Below are 19,947 nucleotides of genomic sequence, written 5' to 3'. Positions count from 1 at the left end.
GACTTTGCTTTGGGCACACAAACTTTGATTAATCCCACCTAATTTCTCATGCTTATCTGATATGCCTGAGTGCAGCCAACCCAGGTTTTCTTTGTGGATAGATGAGACCTTCAGTGGAATGCATCACCCTCTGGACACAGACAGCCAAGGACAACTATGCTGATGCTTTTCAGTCAAGTGCTGCAAGTTAGGTAGGATGAATTTGAGCTCCAGTGAAAAGAAAATCTTCTTAGAAGGAATTTTTTTTTTTTTTGCTAGTCAACTGAAGTGCAGATATAACTGCAGAATTGCCTCACTTAAGCACATCAGCCACATAAAAGCTAAATGTGTTAGGGCTTGACATTTGAAAGAACTGGAAAAATGCAGGTGGTTTGAAATTGCTGTCTGTATTATACTGCTTCTGCAGCTAACATCCAAGTTGTCTGCCTTTTGTGACTAAAAGTGCCTTATTGAATGCATTTTGTGAGTATAATGAATTTTTTTTATGTCCAAATTTTAAGAGCAGGGATTAAAATACTTTTTTTCCCCCCATAGTTATCACGGATTCTGTTGCTGCTGATTTATGCTCTGTTTCTGTCACTAATTAGATTGCTGAGCTGCATGAACTTGAATGTATTGAAGATCTGCCTCTCCTCAGAGTTTTGAATCTTTTAAAAAATCCTGTACAGGTAAGAAAGAACTAAAGAGGAAACCAAGAATAAGAACTGCTGTTTTGGATCACACCAAAATCCATTTAGCCTCAGTTTGTATCTCTGAGAGTGGCCAGGTCATTTCAGGGAATGAGTAGAAGAAATATTGAGTGATGGTTTCCCTGGCATGGTTACCCACCATTGTCTGAGAACTTTGTCTGAACCAAAGCTACATACGAATCATTCTGTTTAATATCCATGTAGTAAATCCATGAATTTTATTAATTCCATTTGTGAATCCGTTTATACATTTGTACTCCCAGTATGCCATGATTTTTGTTTGGGAAAGATCCCCTTTTTGTTTGCTTTGAAGGTCTGTACTCAAAAACTCAAAGGTACTTAATAGTACTCTTTTAAAATCATGTGTCTGTGGAATCTGTATCTTCTTTTCTTCTTTAGGATTTACACAGTTCTTATTTATGGCTCCCATTACATTCCTCAATTGATTAATTAAACGTCCATTTTATCAACAACAATGACATTTGCAAAATATGAGGAACTCTGACTTTGACTCTGCATTTGTAATTTGTCCTGAGTGATCAAAGATGATTCTAACCTGACTCTTGTGATCTCTGAATTTTGTGTGAATTTTACAGTGATTTCCAATGACAGAAAGACAAAAAAAATGTGTTAAGGGTTTAACTTCTTCCTGTAATTTCCAGTTTCGTATTGGCTTTTGTGAGATTGGTCTGTCATGGCACACAATGAAATTAGCTTGAAAAAATACCCAAAATAGGCCACCCCTGGTCCTCCATAATCTGAAAGCCTTTTTCTGTTCAGATGTCCTTCCCCTAAGCAAAGACTGATCATATTCCTTTCAATTACTGTTTCAATAACTTAGACATGCAACAATCATCTTAAGACAGCTGTCTGAATTTCAGTTGTTTTAACAGGACCTTACTGGTTTTAGAACTAAGAAGCTTCATGAACTTGTCAGTGTCAGATTTTTAATATGATTTTTAATTATTCTTTTTTATTGTCTCAGACTTAAAAGCCTTTATGATGACAAATTTATAAGGCAAATTCTCTTTTAAAGTTTCTGTGATACTACTAAGGTTAGAAGTATTAACTATAGTTTATTACATAATCCGAGTATAGATAATGCTTTTAGTTCTCCAACATTTTTGGTGTTCTAGTGGGTGTGTTGGTGATTTTTAAATTCCCACCTTGACTTTTTGAACAATGTAGTTGCAGACTTTTGAACAATTATTAGCTTTTGCTGCAGAAGCTAAGCTTCTGGTGGGGGGGTGTCAATTTGTACAGTGTATTGACATCCTTCAGGGTAAAAAGCATTTTATGTCGCAATGTATTGAGGCCAATATAATTTCAACCTATTTAAATTAAATATTAGATTGATAAAGTTAAGTACTTTATGTCAAAGTGGAAACTTTGTCCTTCAGGAGCAAACAGATTATTGGCTCTTGGTGATTTTCATGTTGCTCCGACTAACAGAACTTGATCTCAAGAAGATTTCAGTGGAAGAAAAGGTATGTAAACATCATATCATTCTGGAATTTTTCTAAATAAATATAAAAATACTATGCATGCAAATGTAGCTTTGTAGTCATTTGGGTATGAATAATCTCCCATATTTTAGCCCCCGGGATAGGCTACAAATTCAGAGACTTTTGCTTTTAAATCCAGACATATACCTACAGAATTTCTGGGGCAGTTGTGGTATGTAAAAAGGCAAAGCTTGCCTAAAAGCTTTGCTCGGTGAAGAAATTTACTTAGCAGCCATTGTTACTCACCTAGTGAATGTAAACAGGCAACTACAGTCATGAAATACTCTGAAGTGATAACCACTGTGCTACTTCTAAAATACCGTTGTTGGGATTTTTTAGTGTTGTTTACAACAAAGTGAACTTTGAAAGTTATAATGGTGCTTGTTTCCCATTATACTCCATACAGCTTTCACTGTAAAATCTTCTCCCCCCAAAAAACCTGCTCAGATTCTTACAGTAACTCTCTGTTGTAATAGAAACCTTTCCCTCTTGTGCCACTTTTACTGTAATTTGGTTGCTCCATGTAGTATTTGGGCCCAGGCCATGCTAGAACTGTCAGGATTAACAGCTGCCAATTGGGGTTGGATTTCAGGGAATTATCCTTCAAAAATGATCCTTACAGGAAATTCATTACTCCTAACTTTAGCTGCATAAATATTAGGGTTCTTCCTTAATGCCAGGCTTTCTTTGTCATAAACACAGAGAAGGGATGATACCAGCGTGTAGTTTACCCCACCCACCCGAGATGTTGATCTTACTCTTTGTCTTCTGTGGCAATCTATTTTCCTTCCAACAAAATTTTGAATATATTAAAGAAATTTTTCCTTCTCTATGGATGGTAAAAGTAAGCCTGGATGACTGGTTTAGACTACCACTTAACTTTTGGATAATTAAAGTTATTTTAGAAAATTCTCTCTTTAGGTTACTTTAGGATGTCTACTCTAGGCTCATAAATTCTCTTGTCAAACTGAATTTGGAGGCATCAGCTCTTCTGTTTCACTAACACGCAAAACGGATATACAGAAATGTTGTCGTTTAGATCAGAAATGTAGTTTTGAAATGAGACTCCTAGTTGCCCAACTTGCCACGCTTGATTCTCATAGTCTTGCAATATATGAGCTAGACTTCTTTTGGACTAACTTTAACCAGATGATGTGCACCAGGATGCACCTAATGTTCTCCTAGCCACTAATTCAGACCAAAGCACCAAACTAGAGCTAGAGTGAAACGAGCTCCCTTCCCCGACTCCCCTCGAAATAGCGTGGACATTGGGTCCCGAGTACTGAATGTTTTGCTTTAAAGATCCACTCCTGTTGCACCATACTACTTGCTAATATAGGCACGGCTGTCATCAGAGCTTACAGCAGTATTTTGCAGCAATGTTGGCTAGTTAATATTTGATGGTTTACATGAAATGACTCAGTGGTTCTTAACCCATTTCTGAGTAGGTAGCATTAATAATACCAAAAAATATACAACTCATTAGCGGTCAGTATCCTCAATAGAGCTTTCAACAGAATGGATGGAGGGAATCCTTGGAGTTTGAGTGCTGCTCCTCCCAGGAAGACAGAAATGCATCGTCAGGAGAAAACCGCAGTTTGCTTACTTTGTTAATGCCCATTCTGTTCTTCCTCTGAGGAATAAATGAATAGCTTCAGTCCCTAAGGATTTCAGTTCGGCATCTTCCACCAGCACCGAGAGGATGCAAATTAATGGATAATTAAAACCTAAGCAAAATTACTTTGCATCTTATGTGGCATCCTGTTTCCTTTCCAGTAAAAGGTTGAATATATTAAAGATGGTGAGCTACGTCTGGCTGCCTTCCATCCATCTATCAAATTGTGCTTAAATCTCCTGAAAAGATTTATGTAGCTGAGTGCTCACAGACAAGCCAAATACAAAGACTGACCCTCATAAATATGAAGCCATCATTATTCATAGTATTCATAGTGAAGCATGTTGCAGCTGGAAACAATTACATCACTTGTCTTCTTTCTTTTCCCTTAAACTGTGCAAACAGGTTGCTGCTGTGAATAAATATGATCCTCCTCCAGAAGTTGTTGCGGCTAAAGATCATATGACTCATGTGATGTATAGCATGCTGCAGCCCCAGCGAATCTTTGACAGGTAAGCTTACCTCCCCTTCACATCTGCTCCTGAGGGTGGCACTCAAATAAAGCAGAATATGTTGTCATATTTAGAGGGACATTTTTCTGTCCCTCTCCCACCTCTAAATTAATCTAGCAAAGAGGAGAAGTTCTGTAGTATTCTGTTAGCGGTCTGGAAATTAGGCAAATCTTATTTGGTTGAAATTGATTATGAAATGAAATTAGTCATTCACCTCTCAAGTCTGAAACAGATTGTCCACAGCTCCATTTCTTTTAAACAATCTGTTGAAACAGATGGCCATTTGCACCAGAAATGAAAGATGCAAAATTTCTATCAATACCTAAAGGCAAATTAAAAATCTCTAGAGGCAGAAGAGAGCTATAAAACATATCTTCTCCCTATTCTGCTTACTCCTTCTCTTCACACCATTGGCATCCCATTGTGAACAAAATTACTTTATTTTGTGGCTTTGGGGCACATTGTAGATTCATAAGTTGAAAATTTCAAGTTTGTACTTAGGGAAGTGCAGCTACTGCTGCCTTTGGGAAGAGAATATGCTCACAGTCACTTAAAGCACAGGAGAGAGAGGCAAATCAATGCTCTTTTTCCAGTGTTGCCATTGCCATGGCAGGTGACTTCTCTCAGTCTCATTTCCCATCTAGAAAATGGAAATGGCCACACTTTGCTGCTCTGCCAATGTGTTATGATATTTGCTTGATGAACATTTGGAAAACACTTTGACATACTCTGACAAAAGACACTATGAAATATATGTGGTTTATTATTATTATATTTGTTACAGTGAGCACTGAGATCAACTTTTGTGCCCTACACCCTGTTTCTGTACCATTTTGGACATCTTAATTCATAACTGAGTAACGTGATTTAAGATCCATGATTTAGTAACTCAGAAATTTATACATTTAGAATATCTTTATTGCGAGTCTTATGTTTTCTGGGATTGTTGATGAAAGACAGGAGCTGTCCCAGTGGTGATGATAGCTCTGAGAATTCTTAACAGCCTGTTAAAAAAAGAGGCCAAAGATACTGTTTTGCAGGGTTGGAGATCTCTTAAAAAAAATTAAAAAGCACAATAGTTTTACATAAAGGCATGCATTTCTGCCAATGCAGACATAGGCTTTATTTAAATATTTGTTTACTGGATTGTGTATGTGTATCTTCATTGCTGGAAAGAAACAATTCTGTCTTCTGTCAGAGGTATAGTATACACAAACATATAAACATGCAGACCAGCATTTATGGTACTGACCAAAATTGTTAATGATGCTTTGAATGTTTGCCCATGCTCAGCTGGAAAGCACACAACACGGTCATTAATGAAATCTTCATAATGATTATGCGTTACAGTCTTCTACACTATAAAATACTTATTGGAACCAGATTGGTATAGTTCATTTGCATCTATCTTTTTAGACGAGATTATAATTAATTCTGGTTTAGTAATATCTCTATTAAAAATAAAACCTGAAAACAAAGCAAAAAGTTATGCTGTTGCATACTCTGCAGTCAGAAAACATGGACATTAAATTTCTTATGCCATTCCCTCGCTCTGTGTGCCTTGTGATTCTATCTTTAATTACATGGTAACACTCCACTGAACAATATTATGTGTATTTTTCCCCTACTAGAAATGTATGTGACATTTTAAAAGGTAGCTTGATCATAGTTGTAACTGCTATGTGGGGAGCAGAAATTTAATAACGGAGGGCTCTTCAGTACATGATGATGCTTGGAATCTGGCTATCGAGGATAAACTCATTCAAAGAAGAAATAGAGCATGATTATTTTTAACAATGAAAGTAATTAACCATTGGAACCATTTACCAAGAGTACCAAGAATACTCCACAACCGGAACATTTTTAATTAAAATGTGCTCTATCGGAACCCCAGGTATCAGGCTTGAAACAACTAACTCGGGGAAATCCTGTAGCCAGTGTGATGAGGGGAGTCTGACTTAGATGATCACGGTAGTCCCTTCGGGCCTTGAAATCTATTAATCTTGCACAGCAGCGTATTGCTGTACTCGCCGAAGGAAGTTGAACGATGCACATTAAATAAGCCAAGAACTCTTTACAAGATACTGCTTACAAGTTGTAGGAGAAACCCAAACTTTTAGTTCATCTTTTGAGACTCAGTAAGTGGTGCTGTGATGAAAGACAGTATTCTGGAAATGTTCTCCATGTTCTTCTGGTGAAAGAATAAATCCAAGGAATTTGAGGATGTGCGGAATTTGAGCAAGGGAAATTTATTGAAGAGAATTTGAATTCTGGGTGTAATTGTGTCAAGTAATGGTATATTGTAGCATTACTGGATATAACACTTCCTTGTAAAAGAAAATATTACAGAGGAATTCTGCAATTTGCGAGCATGTAACAGGTTCTGTGCATGGAGAAGGAATATATTAAAACTATACTGCAGATAAGGGTTTTGCCTTCATAGACCTGCCTTGACATCATTACTCACGAAGGGCATGGCCTTGAGCAAGAATAAGAACCTTTCTGCTACGTCTTGATAAATTTTGAATCTCCAGTCACTAAGCACGTTTCCTGGAATTCCTATCTTTGAAATGGTTCGCTTTTATAATAATGCACTTGTAGTATCCACAACTGTGACAGTGTCACTAATACCTCCTGGGTTCATGTTGTCTTAAACTGGTCCTTTCCTTACCACAAATGTCAGAAAAGGGAAAGACAGACTGAACAGCTCAAATAACCAAGAGGGAAAGAAGATATTTCTTGAATTGAACAGAATGTCACAACCTAACAGATTCAGATAAGAAATTTTGAAATGTATTTTTACCTTCTCCAGTATTTTTAATGTATTGTGCTAATAAGCTTATTGTGCTAACGTTTTATAAATGTCACCAATCAGCACAGTAAGTAAAAAATCCTTGAATCTCCCAAGGGTTCTGCTACTGTTTTGCTTTAAAATAGTCTAGTGGATGGAACACTGAACCTAGATTTGGGTTCATTTCACGGTTTGGCAATAGCGCATATGTACAGACTTAAGCCAGTCTCTTAATTTATTAGGTGTATCTGTTATTTCTTCCGTGAGGCTAGTACCCCACAGGAGAATTAGGAGACTGAATTGCATTATTATCTTAGTGCTTCTGAAGCATCAAGTCCCACAATATACATTTAGTCTGGTAGATAACAGAGTTGGTTTGACGAACATAAAATAGAAGTAAAGCCATTACTTTGAAATCTTTTTCCTCTGTGCTTGTGTTGCATGGTTAGCATTACTTCTTATAGATGTAGTTACTTTTAAGAGAAAAGGTGCAAGAAATATACTCTGGTTTCAGGTATTTGTGTTCACTTGTTTTAAATCACATTAAATGGAAGCTAAATGCACATAGCTAGTTTTCTTCCACTTTAAGATTTAAATTTAGTTAAAGCTATTTATTAGTTAAAAATAAGTGGGTTTGAAATTATTTCAACTGTTTCTGACACATTATCAATTGGCATAATCTTAAGATCTAGCTGAGATTTAAAAATGAGAGTCCAAAGGTGCATTCCATTTTTGGCTGTCTAAATAAATTGCTGGACACTCAAAAGTGCAGAAATGCTATTCATTCTAGTATTTACAGCTGGAAGTGGAAATTTGAGGATCTAACCACCTGCTCAGCATGGAGAAAATGGAGGGCTTTGTGTTTTTGCAGCACTTTGGGTTCTTTTATTGTCGTGTTATTTGTGTTCAGTGGAGTTTAAGGATCTCGGTGTTTTTCATTGTATTGAATTGAAGAGTTCTTTACAAATTGCCACCTTCATCTGGCAAGGCTGTGGAAGTCAGCAAGATTACATGCAGGAGTGCATAAAGGTTTGTAGGACTGAGTCCAGGTTCATGCTAGGCTTATTATCCTGATCATTAAAATATTACCATCTCTGCAATAGACTTGGAAAACTCTTAAACAAATCCCAGCAACACCGTAACTGCAGAGGGAGCTTTAGAAAAGGCTATAAATCAGAAAAGATTATAGTAAATATAACATTATTCCTTTTACAAAGGAGACCCAGGGTTCTTTGATGCAGTATTTTGTGCTATTTTTATGTTTAGAGCATATCAAACTGAGCACACGCTTCTCCTGATTTTTGTCCACACTGTGAACTATGTGAATAGTGTGATAGACAGATGAGGTTAGTTGAAATGATGATAAAGTCTCTGCAGAAGCTTTATATGAAGTTGCTGAAGACTTCATTTGCAGGTAATGTAATGGCTCCTTGTTTTCCTTTCTTGTAGCACTTTACCTAGTCTTGATACTCCCTACCCCATGCTGGTATTAGTTGGCCCTCTAGCCTGTGGGAAGAGAGAGCTTACTCATAAGATCTGCAGACAGTTCAACAATTTCTTCAGATACGGGTAAGTTTGCTCCATAAGTTTAAAAGAACAGCAGGTGATCAAGGCTAGAATTGCTGTTGGTTTGGTTTTTGGTTGGTTTTTGGGGTTGTTTTTTTGTTTTAAAGAAGTGAAAAGTTAAAGACAACCAATAAATGTTCATTGCTATGCATTTTATCTCTTCCCAAGGCTTGATTGCCTGAAGTCATCAAATATTTCCTTGAAAGAAAAGCTATTTAAATTATCATGTTCTTTTCAAAGGTGAACAGCAAACAAACAAACAAACAAAAATGTGTTGTTTAGTGCTCCTTTTGTTGATCTGTTCTATCTATGCTCACTAATGCCCCCCAACCTAAGCATCTGTTTAGGTATGTATGCATTTCTCTGGATTTTGTGATGTACCTGCATGTAAACACATTAGCATGCATGTGCAGACCTCATCCAGAAGCTAGGAAAGGAAGCAAGTGCAATTGCTGGACCAGTTTATTATCCTGTGAGTAGTGTTATCAGAGCAAATAGCACCTTTCAGACTTCACCACCTGCTGGGAGGACTAATTCTCCTTGTCTGAAAGGCCTGAATTATGATCCTTACCACCTTGGGCTCCCTGTGTATTTAGTGGAGAGAAACTATCTCTTTCCAAGGGAGATTCAGCCTTTGTGAATCACTTCCCTGAGGTACGTACCTATTTTCAGCACACAGTAGATAGGAAGTCTGGCTAAGTCAGATCACCACTATCTGGTGCCTACAATTAGGTGGTACGAGCTGTTCCTGTTCTCCACCCATTCCATTTTTCACAATTCCTAACTTTCCTAGGTCCTATAGCACACACTGTTTGGCACTAGTCCCGTATTCCTGTTCTATTGTCTCCCCTTTGTTTTCTCAATGTTTTTTTATTACGCTAATTTATCCATTCGTTTTTACCCAGACTTTGGCCATAGGTTCACATGTATAGCATTTGCCACAATAGGACCTGGGTCTCTATTTGTCCACTCTTAGGAACTGAAGTGGTGAGTTGTAAGAAAGAGGCCATGGGCATGTGCATATGTGAGGATGATTCCTCGGAGTTCTTAACATCACAGGACCATGTTCTGCGTGTCAATGTGATGTCTGGTAGTAGCCGCCTTCTCTAACTTAACACACGACGGTGAAGAAGCCTATATGTATTTCTCTCTGCTCTGTCCTCGGATTATAGCCACTTGCTGGATTAGATCATTCAACTGGCAAGTTGAAAGGACACTTTCAGAAAACATCTCTGAAGGTTATGATTCTATGAAAAATGCCTTTTTGCCTTTCTTTAAAGCAACTACTGTGTTTTGAAAGACTAGATTGGAAATTACAAACTAATTGAATGCCAATTGAAATTTTCCAAGCACTATGTGGTTTTTTAAGAGCATTGTTTTTATACTGTGTATTTTATTTCCTAAAAGTTTTATGCGTGAGGGGGAAAAAAAGGGAGAGAGACAGAATCTTAACAGAGCAGAAAATTGCAACCATAAAGCAAAGTTGTATTTTAATTATTCAGTGGAGATTTAAGCAATTTTATGGCTTACACTTTTAAATTTCAAACATTCCACTCATTAAAAATGTATTTCATGCAAGATACCCTGGCAGTTTGAATGTAAACATGGCCTTGCAATTAAAAAGGGTTGTAATGTTTAAAAGTGTTTCAAAAAATAAAGTGAAATTAGACCCCCAAACCATCTGGCTAGTGCTCAGGAATGACCTTTAAAGCTGGATGCATTCATAATATCTTAAAGAAAATCAGGCCTTTGAAGTGAAATTTTACAAAGTCCATGTGTAGCACAGTGTTCGCGTTTGTCACAGCTTGCTGATTAAAAAAAAGTGGCACCCTTTAATGCCGTGATAGTTAAGATCTGTCAAGCTCTGCATTATAGACTAAACTTCTTAATGGTTTATAACCCAGCTACCTTGAATAAATGAAAAGAAATGGCCTGGTAGGTGGTATACTAGAAGGTGGTATGTTTTTTGCCATATGTCCAGAAGTCAAAGAGTTAAAATGTTGTCTGTGTGCATCAATGCCAAAGCTCCACATTGCACTTTCGTTCCTGTTATCCTACAATTTAAACATTAAAAACAAAACCAAAGCAGAAAGCAGTAGCAAAATATAATTTCTTAAGGTAGACCATGAGCCGCTGCATACTTTAGTCTAAAATTGCTACATACATTGACTTAGCTGCGTTTTGGGGGGTTGTTTGGGTGGGTTTTTTTTTTAGTGTTTCATCCTGGTAGTAAGCTCACGTATCTGAGGTTGATCCTATTGTCCTTATGCGGTGGCAGGCAATTACTTTTCCTGCCTTGTATCCCACTTATCTCCCTAGTTTCAGGATTGTTTCTCGCTTACTATTAGGGGTCTATTTAAAAATTGGTCTTTATATCTCTTTCTTAACCTCAGAGTTCAGCCTAACTCCTAGTCTACTTTTCCATATTCAGGATTCTACCTTATATCATGCACAAGCTGACATAACTGGAAAAAAAATGGTTTCATCATTCCTGTATTACAGGGTGCTGTGACAGCTTCAGTTCAGGCTATCCTGGGGTGGGGGGGATTTATAGCCAAAATGTAATGTTACATTTAAACTTTTTTTTTGCATTTATGGGTTAATCTTTCAAATATGCGGCATTAGTCCTGTATTACAGGGTGCTGTGACAGCTTCAGTTCAGGCTATCCTGGGGTGGGGGGGATTTATAGCCAAAATGTAATGTTACATTTAAACTTTTTTTTTTGTATTTATGGGTTAATCTTTCAAATATGTGGCATTAGTGGTATGATTTGTACCTCTTTATATTTCTCGTATTTCTTCTCATCTTAAAAATAAAATGATTTGTAGTATTCTCCCTTCCCCCCTCCTATTCCATAGCTGCTTCTATGATTGAAAACAGGTTATTTCTTTATTATACCATATATCTTCCAGTCCCTGTCACACTACCAGGGCAGCTTACTTTGGTGAAGAAAACAGACTTGATTACTATTTCGTTTCTCAAGAAACATTTGACAAAATGGTGAAAACAGTAAGTACCTGACTAATATCTTGTAGGCCTATTTCCTACACCCACAATGAACTCAACTTTTCTACTTTTCTGTCCAGCTCTGATTTTTTTTTTCTTTTTTTAAAATATTACGTTTGTGTCTGTGTGTGCATGCTTACTTACTCACAATTATGGGGCTTAAGTTCATAGAGAGAAACCAGAAATTCGTTGTATATTTATCCTGTCTTTTCTTCTGTATGGATGTATAGAAACCGTTAAATGGGCATAGTGGTCAGTAGGAATATTTAAGCAGTAGTATAATGCAGAAATCAACTTATTTCCATATGCAAATATCTAGTGTGTGTGCAGGAAAGAAAACTCTTTAAATAGCTGCTGCCTTTTTCTTTTTTTTCTTTTTTTTTTTCTCTCTTTTTTTCAAAATCTTCCAGCAACCCCGCAGGGAATGCAGTCTTTTAATGTTTAGCAAATTCACCCTAAAGGCATTGTGTTTCCCTCTGAAGGCAGTGTGCCTCCAGCTACTGTTTCTGATGCCTTTTGCTGCCTGCAATAAAACTTTGGCTTGAAAAGCCACAACAGAGCTCATTATTTGTACATATACAAATTGGGGAGCCAACACAGTCTTAAGTAACTGATCTGGTTCTTAATGATAACTGTCAGTAATCAAGTAGTTTAATTTTAAAAGAATATAGCGTGCTTACATCTCTCTAGACATACTACTGGGAACCAAAGTTAGAGTTGTCAGGTTTTAACTTTGAAATTTCTTGGCCAATTATACATTCTCCTTGCAGATTTGTTTCTGTCCTCTCTTTTTTTTGGCATCTTCTGTTTTATATGGCATGGCCATATGGTTTGATGTAATGTCAAAACCAGGATGCCCCTTGCTTCAGATCTTTCTTTCTTTACAGTGTGAATGAATAACCAATGAAAGCTGCAACCTGTCAGCAGCTTGTTTTCAAGACACTGGTGTTTTATTATCCACGGACAACGTACAAGCCCATGCCCTGCAGGACTGACTATGTGCTCTTCTGTGCAAATTTTGTGCTCCCATTGGCCTCATTATCACTGATGATTTAGGCAGGGAGAAACTTTGTAGGGAGGGAAAGCAAGGAAGTCCAGAGTGACTGTGCTCCTCTAAGGAAGTTGTTTTCCTTAAAATATTTCCTTTGTCATTATGCTTGCTGGTTTGAATTTCAGGGGAAGTTTATAGCAACCTATAAATACAGTGGCCATTACTACGGACTTGAAAGAGACACCATAGAATCAATTGCCAGAGAGGGCCTTGCAACCTGCCTTCACTTAGAAATAGAGGTAAGGATTACTTATTGCCTAACCATTTTTGAATGAGTCGTTCTGTGAGAACTGTCCTGGGGGAGGAATTCATGCGGTGTGACTCGGGTTGGTTTCAGCTGCCTAGGCAGAGCCACTTGGTGCCTATGGCCTTCTGCCCAGCCTGGAGCTGCTGCTGCTACATCTGGACCAGTTGTGTGGGCTGCATTACAGTCCCTGGAGATACAGTTGTTCGGTCAGATGAACTGCATTGTTAACTCCACTGCCTGTATCCAGTAGCTCTCCGTTGTCTATGTATAAACAGCACCACTACCTTTATAGACACACGGTTAGTCAGGTAGATCCTTCTACTGGCTTCTTAAAATTTCCTGGCCTATTTTTTCAACTCCACCACATCACTAGTACTTTCCATTACAGTATCCTCAGCGTTTCAACCATGTGCTGTCCACCCATCTGCAGCTTAGAGTGGGACTAGTCTAGAGCTGCACACCTACTGATCACCCCTAAAAGAATGTCATGTTTCTCCTTTGCTGATGAACCAATGGAGGCTGCATGCAGGCCTGAGGCAATATTTGGGGCAGAACTATTAAAAGATGAAATCTCTTTGAGGGATTACTTTACCCTCTCTGAGATTTGTCAGGTGCACATGCACAGATGGCAGAATCTGAGAAGTCATGCTGTGTTAGGAAACTAGGTCGCAAACAAAGTGTCAAAACCTGTCTATTGGAATCCCAAAAGAATAACTTTTCAGCTCATTTTCTAATTGTGTACTTCTCATTATCTTAGATCAAGATTTACTAGCTAGGGGTTCAGGTGACAAAAAGGAAATGCATGCAACATTTCATTCCAAATTCTTTGTACAAAGTAAGCTCCATCTCTATGAGCTTCCAAAATGACAGACTCTACAGAGTGCCCGGAACATGATACTGAGTGTTGCTGGGTTTCACCTTGTTTGTAGGGCTCAGCTCTACCTCTGGGGGATTACTACGAGTTAACCGACACTACTACACTCCATGATAGACGGGGAAAAAATAATAGAGATGAAAAAGACATGTAGGAAACTGCAGTGCTAACACAGGATCCTAAGTTGTGCATCCAGAGTTAGGAGAATGACTAGGAAGACTTGAGAAAAAACTGATAATAAATTTAATTAGTTTTAGGATGATTATTTTGTTTGTGAAACCGATGGTCAGAAAACTAGTTTTCAGTTAAGAACCTTAGTGTTCATAAGGAGTTTTAGTTCCCTTTGGCCCAAACAAATCTGTACGCATTTACTGACTTCCATATAAATGTACAAATAACAGAACAGCAGCATGTCAGTACTAAAAAATAAGAAGCTCCTTGCTCAAATGGTCAACAATTTAGTGCTGCAATCCTTCTCTTAAGTGCCTGTTACTTGACTAATTTTAACCAGCAAATTAATAACTTAATCTCTGTGTAGTTTCATTTCCTCTTTTTGCTCAGTCTTGTCAGAACTGTGAATCACCCTCAGTCTCCACAGATTGCAATAGGCATTGCGTGAGTGTGTTGTCTTGTCAGACAGATCCTAAATTTACTGGGGAAGAAAAATAGGAGAAGATTAAATATTCTGGAATGGCGTGCCTTTTAAAACTGTCAATTCTTCACAAAGTAGACGTGTTATCAGATAATTTAGGAGAAAGAACTTAACAGAATGTCATGTTTATTCATAAGGAGGTTAACCCAGCAACATAGGCAGTGACCATAACTTTTACTGGGTATTACCAAAGCTACTGTCATGGACAGACAGCTAAGAAACTCCTTTGTCACTGAAGTTTCAAGATCACGTAGTAATTATGCATAGTCTTGTATCACTGTGGATTCTGCTAGCAGATGAGAAACAATAATGGTGAGTTATGTATCTGAATAGAAGTTATTGAAGTCCATTATCTTCTGTGAGGCTCATAACAAAAGTGATTTAGCACTATTAAAAGAAATTTTAATTATGGTCTGTGGGCAGAGACAAAAAATTTAAAGCTGTTCATTCCCTTTAATCTAGAGTATATCTTTCGCTGGTAAAGGAGACTGACACAAATTTTAAAAGTTAAGTTTTGCTGAGTCTACACTTCCAGTTAGTGAAGCTGCCGCAATTCTGACACAGAGTTATGTGTCGGAGTAAGCACGTTTGCAGTGCTTTCCCTTTGCTTGTGTAGCCACCGATACCTGCAGAGCACGTTCCAGCTGAGGGTGTAGTGGCAGAGTGGCTAATATGTCTCATTATGCTTCCAGAAATCGAAGTGCACCTTGTCTCCTGCCAAAGACCACTCTCTACTGCACTTGTTGCTGGTTATCCACACTGGGAAGTCAAATGAAGTAGGGTATACTACTAGTCATACCTTTTCTAGAACCCTGTGCTCTTAACTGAAGAAATTGAAGTGCTTTAGCTATGTTAAATGAATGGAAGTCTTCAACTCAGGAGGTCCTTTGATATTTCTTGACCTCATATGCAAATGCAGGAAACTCAAATTTTTCTCCTTTTTTTAATTTTCCAAATACCTCTTTGGTTTCAAACTGTCAACCCCTGTATTCTCCCATTCTTTATTTTAAGGTCACTTTCCTTATACTCTCTTTATTTCATATTAGGCAGTCACTCATCTATTGTCTCTGTACAACAAATTTATTGGGCATACCGGAAGCTTTCTGTGTCTCTTCCTTTTTTCTCCTCCCTACTCATCCCAGACTATTGATGGGCTGCCTTCCTATCCATACATAGTTCTGGGACATAGGAAACATTTGTTATGTTATTTCTTGATTAGAAAAAAAACTCATTCATGGTGCAGCTTCAGATGAGGACGGTGTTACTAGGCTGGATTGTGGGTCTGCTTTCTGCTGGTTTTCCAATCTCTGAGTAATTATAGGCCTAGCTGAAAGTAGGTGGTCACATAGCTGGATGCAAAGATTTCTGTGCCTTTCTTCCCTTTAGTTTTCAACAAAATGAGTAGGATTTTCACGTGTCACTCCCTGCAATTTTTAGAATGGATCAAAGCACTGTTCCATACGTAGAAGGCTGCAACCAGGAAAAAAAAATCTAGTAAGCGTTCAGCCTAATACTGGGGTTTGCGTGATTTTGCTTGTATTTGACTATATTTTAGAATTATTCTGGAGAAACTCATCTTTAAGGATGGGATGGTCAGTTCTGATGAAGTAATGAGCAGTGCTCAGATTCGACATATTAGTCCCTTTCTGTTCCTACCCACTTTAGTGAAGAAGGTCTATCACGATCAGTGAAAATGGCATAAGCTTCTCTACTTTTACTACAGTGCACTAATGTGCATGGTCTCACTTAACTTTGGGTAGTTTGTTCATCATCAGACACTACAATGGTTGTTGGCTTGTTTTGTGGGGTTTTTTTTCACAGTGATCATAAACACCCAAAATGATCACTATACACCCAAAATGATCATTATACACCCAAAATTATCATTATATCATAATGGTCATATATATAAAAGTAAAGCCAAGAATTTATTGTTAGTATGATGGAAATTTTAACTGTCTAATTTAAGAATCATCATTAGGCTAGGTCTAATTGTCACAGAAAAATGAAGAATAATAATTATTCTATATTATTCAGTACTTATATACTGAAAAATTCCCAGTAATAATAATAATACTGCAATTAAAATTGTAACACATGCTTCTTGGTTTCTATCTGTTTTGCTGGTGTTATGCACACCCTTTCACTGCTCCCTTGTATTCTAAGGTCAACGATTTCCCTCTGGTGTTGTCATCGTGGGGGGATGTTACAGCGAGTTGTCAACATCTGAGCCCTTTGCTGGGAGGATATTCATGTTGATAGTTTCTTCTTTCTTCTCCCAGGATGCTCTCAGGGTCATTTGTATATGTTTGCCAACACGTGTTTACACCTTTCTCTTTCTTCATTGGTCTGCAGCTCCAGGATACATATGACTTCATAGAATCATCTAGGTTGGAAAAGACCTTTAAGATTGAGTCCAACCGTAAACCCAGGACTGCCAAACCCACCACTAAACCATGTCCCTAAGCACCACATCTATATGACTTTTAAATGCCTCCAGGGATGGTGACTCCACCACTTCCTTGGGCAGCCTGTTCCAGGGCTGGACAACACTTTAGGTGAAGAAATTTTTCCCAATATCCAATCTAAACCTCCCCTGGTGCAACCTGAGGCCATTTCCTCTCGTCCTATCGCTGGTTACTTGGGAGAAGAGACCGACCCCCACCTGGCTACCCCCTCCTTTCAGGTCGTTGTAGAGAGCGATCAGGTCTCCCCTCAGCCTCCTCTTCTCCAGACCAAACCCCCCCAGCTCCCTCAGCCGCTCCCCATCAGACTTGTGCTCCAGACCCTTCACCGCCTTCGTTGCCCTTCTCTGGACTCACTCCAGCACCTCAAGGTCTTTCTGGTGGTGAGGGGCGCAGAACTGAACACAGCACTCGAGGTGCGGCCTCACCAGTGCCGAGTACAGGGGGACGATCACTGCCCTGGTCCTGCTGGCCACACTGTTTCTGATGCAAGATTTCATTATATATGGTGCACTTTATGTATGTTAAATACTATTTCTTCTTGTTGCCCCTAAAGGCAGCTTTGTCCAGCTCCGGGTCTTCATTTTTTAACTGACCATTATTGAGATGTTTATAGTTGTGAGGTGTCTAGTGTCAAGCCTGTGCCCCATCTCTTAGCATCCCATGCCTCTAGTCCTCTACATTGTGTCCTGTGATTCCACTTCTCAAGGTCTTTGCTATCATGGCAGGCCTGTATTATCTACACTGTGTTGTTACGTTGAGTCATAAACATTTCATTCTACCTGGAACAATTGCTTGTGACTGCTATCCATATAAAACTATGCTTGTACCACACAAAGACCAACAAAAGTAAAACAATTAGATATAGACACCTGGTTGACAATGGAAATTGCTGTCACGGATGAACCAAGTAAAAGAAAGTTACAGCCAAGTCAAGAAAAGTTCAGAGCAAGCAGGACAAGCCTCAGTCCTCAGGTCTTGAAAACTCAGTACAGGTCTTACGGCAATACGGCATTGCAGGGCTTCAGGGTTACAATATTCTGTTTTATATGTGGATAGAGTGAGAGGGAGAGAGAAATTCTTCAAAGTATGAGTCGGTGCAAAGGAGAGCTATCGGAAATTCAGGATTGGTACTGTTACCTGCATCATTTAATAAGACCTTGCCTTTAAGTTCTAACATGCAGACAGGTCTCCTTTTCCAGATCTAGCTGAAATGATGATAGGTGTTTGCAGTCCTCAGCTGTCGGTGCCAACCAGAGCCATTGTCCTTACAGCAGGGTTGATGCAAGGCAAACGTAAATGTCTCCCAATCTGCTGTACTGCAAGTCCTTTTCAAGATAACTTATTGCTGATAAACATGGTTCAACTTAAGACGGCTGACTACAGTGTAACAGGTGAAGAACGTGCACATCATATCTCTGCTGAGGAGTTGTCCTTACACCCAGTTTTAGGAGGGAGTAGCATTGCAAGCTGCTGCAGCAAAATAAATACGTCCGTATCTCGATGAAGGTGCACAGTTCCACTTAGAAAAATATACCAGCTGAGGAGAAAATGGACAGTTTGTTCACAGTGGGAAGCTAGGGGCTGGAGTGGTGGTGCAGGTAAGTTGTGCTGTGTGTCAGTACAATAATGTGAGTCAGTGATATGCACGTTTAGAATAACTATGTCCTGATGGAATAGAAAGGATGGAAAAGAAAGAAAAACCCTTAACTGGTGGGTATGAGAAGCGTGGTGCTTTAAATCACTGTGGAATTTGACTAAAAGGATTCTTTCAAAAGTGTGTTTAGACTAAAGTTATACTACTCTTACAACACTTTCCACATGTAGCTTGAGGGCAGTTCACCTTGAACTTGCCTGTTTAGTAAAGCTGGATGCTAGATCTTGAACCTGTAGATTAGACTCACGTTTCCAATACTGCCTTCACAGTAATTTGTGGTAAATACAGAGTTGTCCTAAACTCAGCTACAAGTTCAACAGGCACTCAGTTTCAGGAACAAAACAGTGCATTTCTCTGCTTAATTTTACAGGGTGTGCGTAGCTTGAAAAATACCTACTTTAAACCCAGATATATCCTGTTGGTACCAATGAACAAACAAAAATACGAGGGACATCTGCGGAGGAAAGGACTATTCAGCAGGCCAGAGATTGAAGAGGCAGTCTCCAGAGTGGACATGTACATCAAAATAAGCCAAGATTTTCCAGGATACTTTGATGCAGTAGTCAACACAGGTAAATTAATCTTTCATACTACAAATCTGAATTCTAATGTCACACCAATAGATGGACTGGAACTACCATGCAAACAAAGCCAATGGCAAATATTAAACTAAGGATGACAAATGGTTTGATGTTCAGCATAACAGTTTAAACTATCCTTTAATTGATTTTCCCAGTTAATTCCTGTCCCAGGAATCCAAAAGCTCTGGAGGTCTGAATTACTCTGCTACGTCGAAGTTGTGCCTTAAGCCCATCTAGAAAGCCAACCAACTATTGAACTCAGCAGCACACTTGTTAAGTGTTATCTCCTATGAGAATATTAAACTGATGTGTGCTAATTGTCTGTTGGTTTCTGGGCAGAGTTCAGAGGTGCTTTTGATCTAACAGACCTAATTATCTCTGGGCAGGATAGGCTTCTTTCAAGTGTGGAAATGACAGCTGATGTGCAGTCTGGCAACATCTCACTGTAAGGAATGAGAGAATCATAGAATCATTATGGTTGGAAGAGACCTCAAAGATCATCAAGTCCAACCGCAAAAGAAGAGGCTGCTGCAAAGCTTTTCCTTGTAGGACTCTTCTGCTTAGTGACTTGCTTAACTCCACCAGCCTGAAACAAGGAATGTGAGGGTGCTAGATATTTCATTAAAACAAATGTTTGCTTCTTGATACTTAGGAATTGAGGATAGCAGGTTGTAGAGAAGAATCCCTTTTCTGGTTCATTCTGTGACTGCCCTTTCGTGGAGGTGATTTTTGTGA

At 38.6% G+C, this 19,947-nt stretch overlaps 1 protein-coding gene across 1 annotated transcript in view; it reads left to right on the top strand.

Moving 5' to 3' along the window:
- The window catches only part of LRGUK (leucine-rich repeats and guanylate kinase domain containing), a gene marked incomplete at its 5' end in the record, with an annotated part of 44,857 nt that overhangs the window by 5,340 nt on the left and 19,570 nt on the right, over positions 1-19,947 (top strand). Inside the window, 7 exons of the mRNA XM_009699083.1 lie at positions 588-668; positions 2,090-2,176; positions 4,215-4,321; positions 8,562-8,681; positions 11,592-11,688; positions 12,862-12,975; positions 19,002-19,203. Coding sequence (XP_009697385.1) covers positions 588-668; positions 2,090-2,176; positions 4,215-4,321; positions 8,562-8,681; positions 11,592-11,688; positions 12,862-12,975; positions 19,002-19,203 — 808 coding nt within the window. The remainder of the gene's footprint in view (positions 1-587; positions 669-2,089; positions 2,177-4,214; positions 4,322-8,561; positions 8,682-11,591; positions 11,689-12,861; positions 12,976-19,001; positions 19,204-19,947) is intronic.

This window comes from Cariama cristata, unplaced genomic scaffold, assembly GCF_000690535.1.
Source record: "Cariama cristata isolate BGI_N322 unplaced genomic scaffold, ASM69053v1 scaffold11184, whole genome shotgun sequence".
Lineage (NCBI taxonomy): Eukaryota > Metazoa > Chordata > Aves > Cariamiformes > Cariamidae > Cariama > Cariama cristata.
Note: the sequence above shows the minus strand (reverse complement) of the source record. Positions and strands in the feature narration are given on the sequence as shown.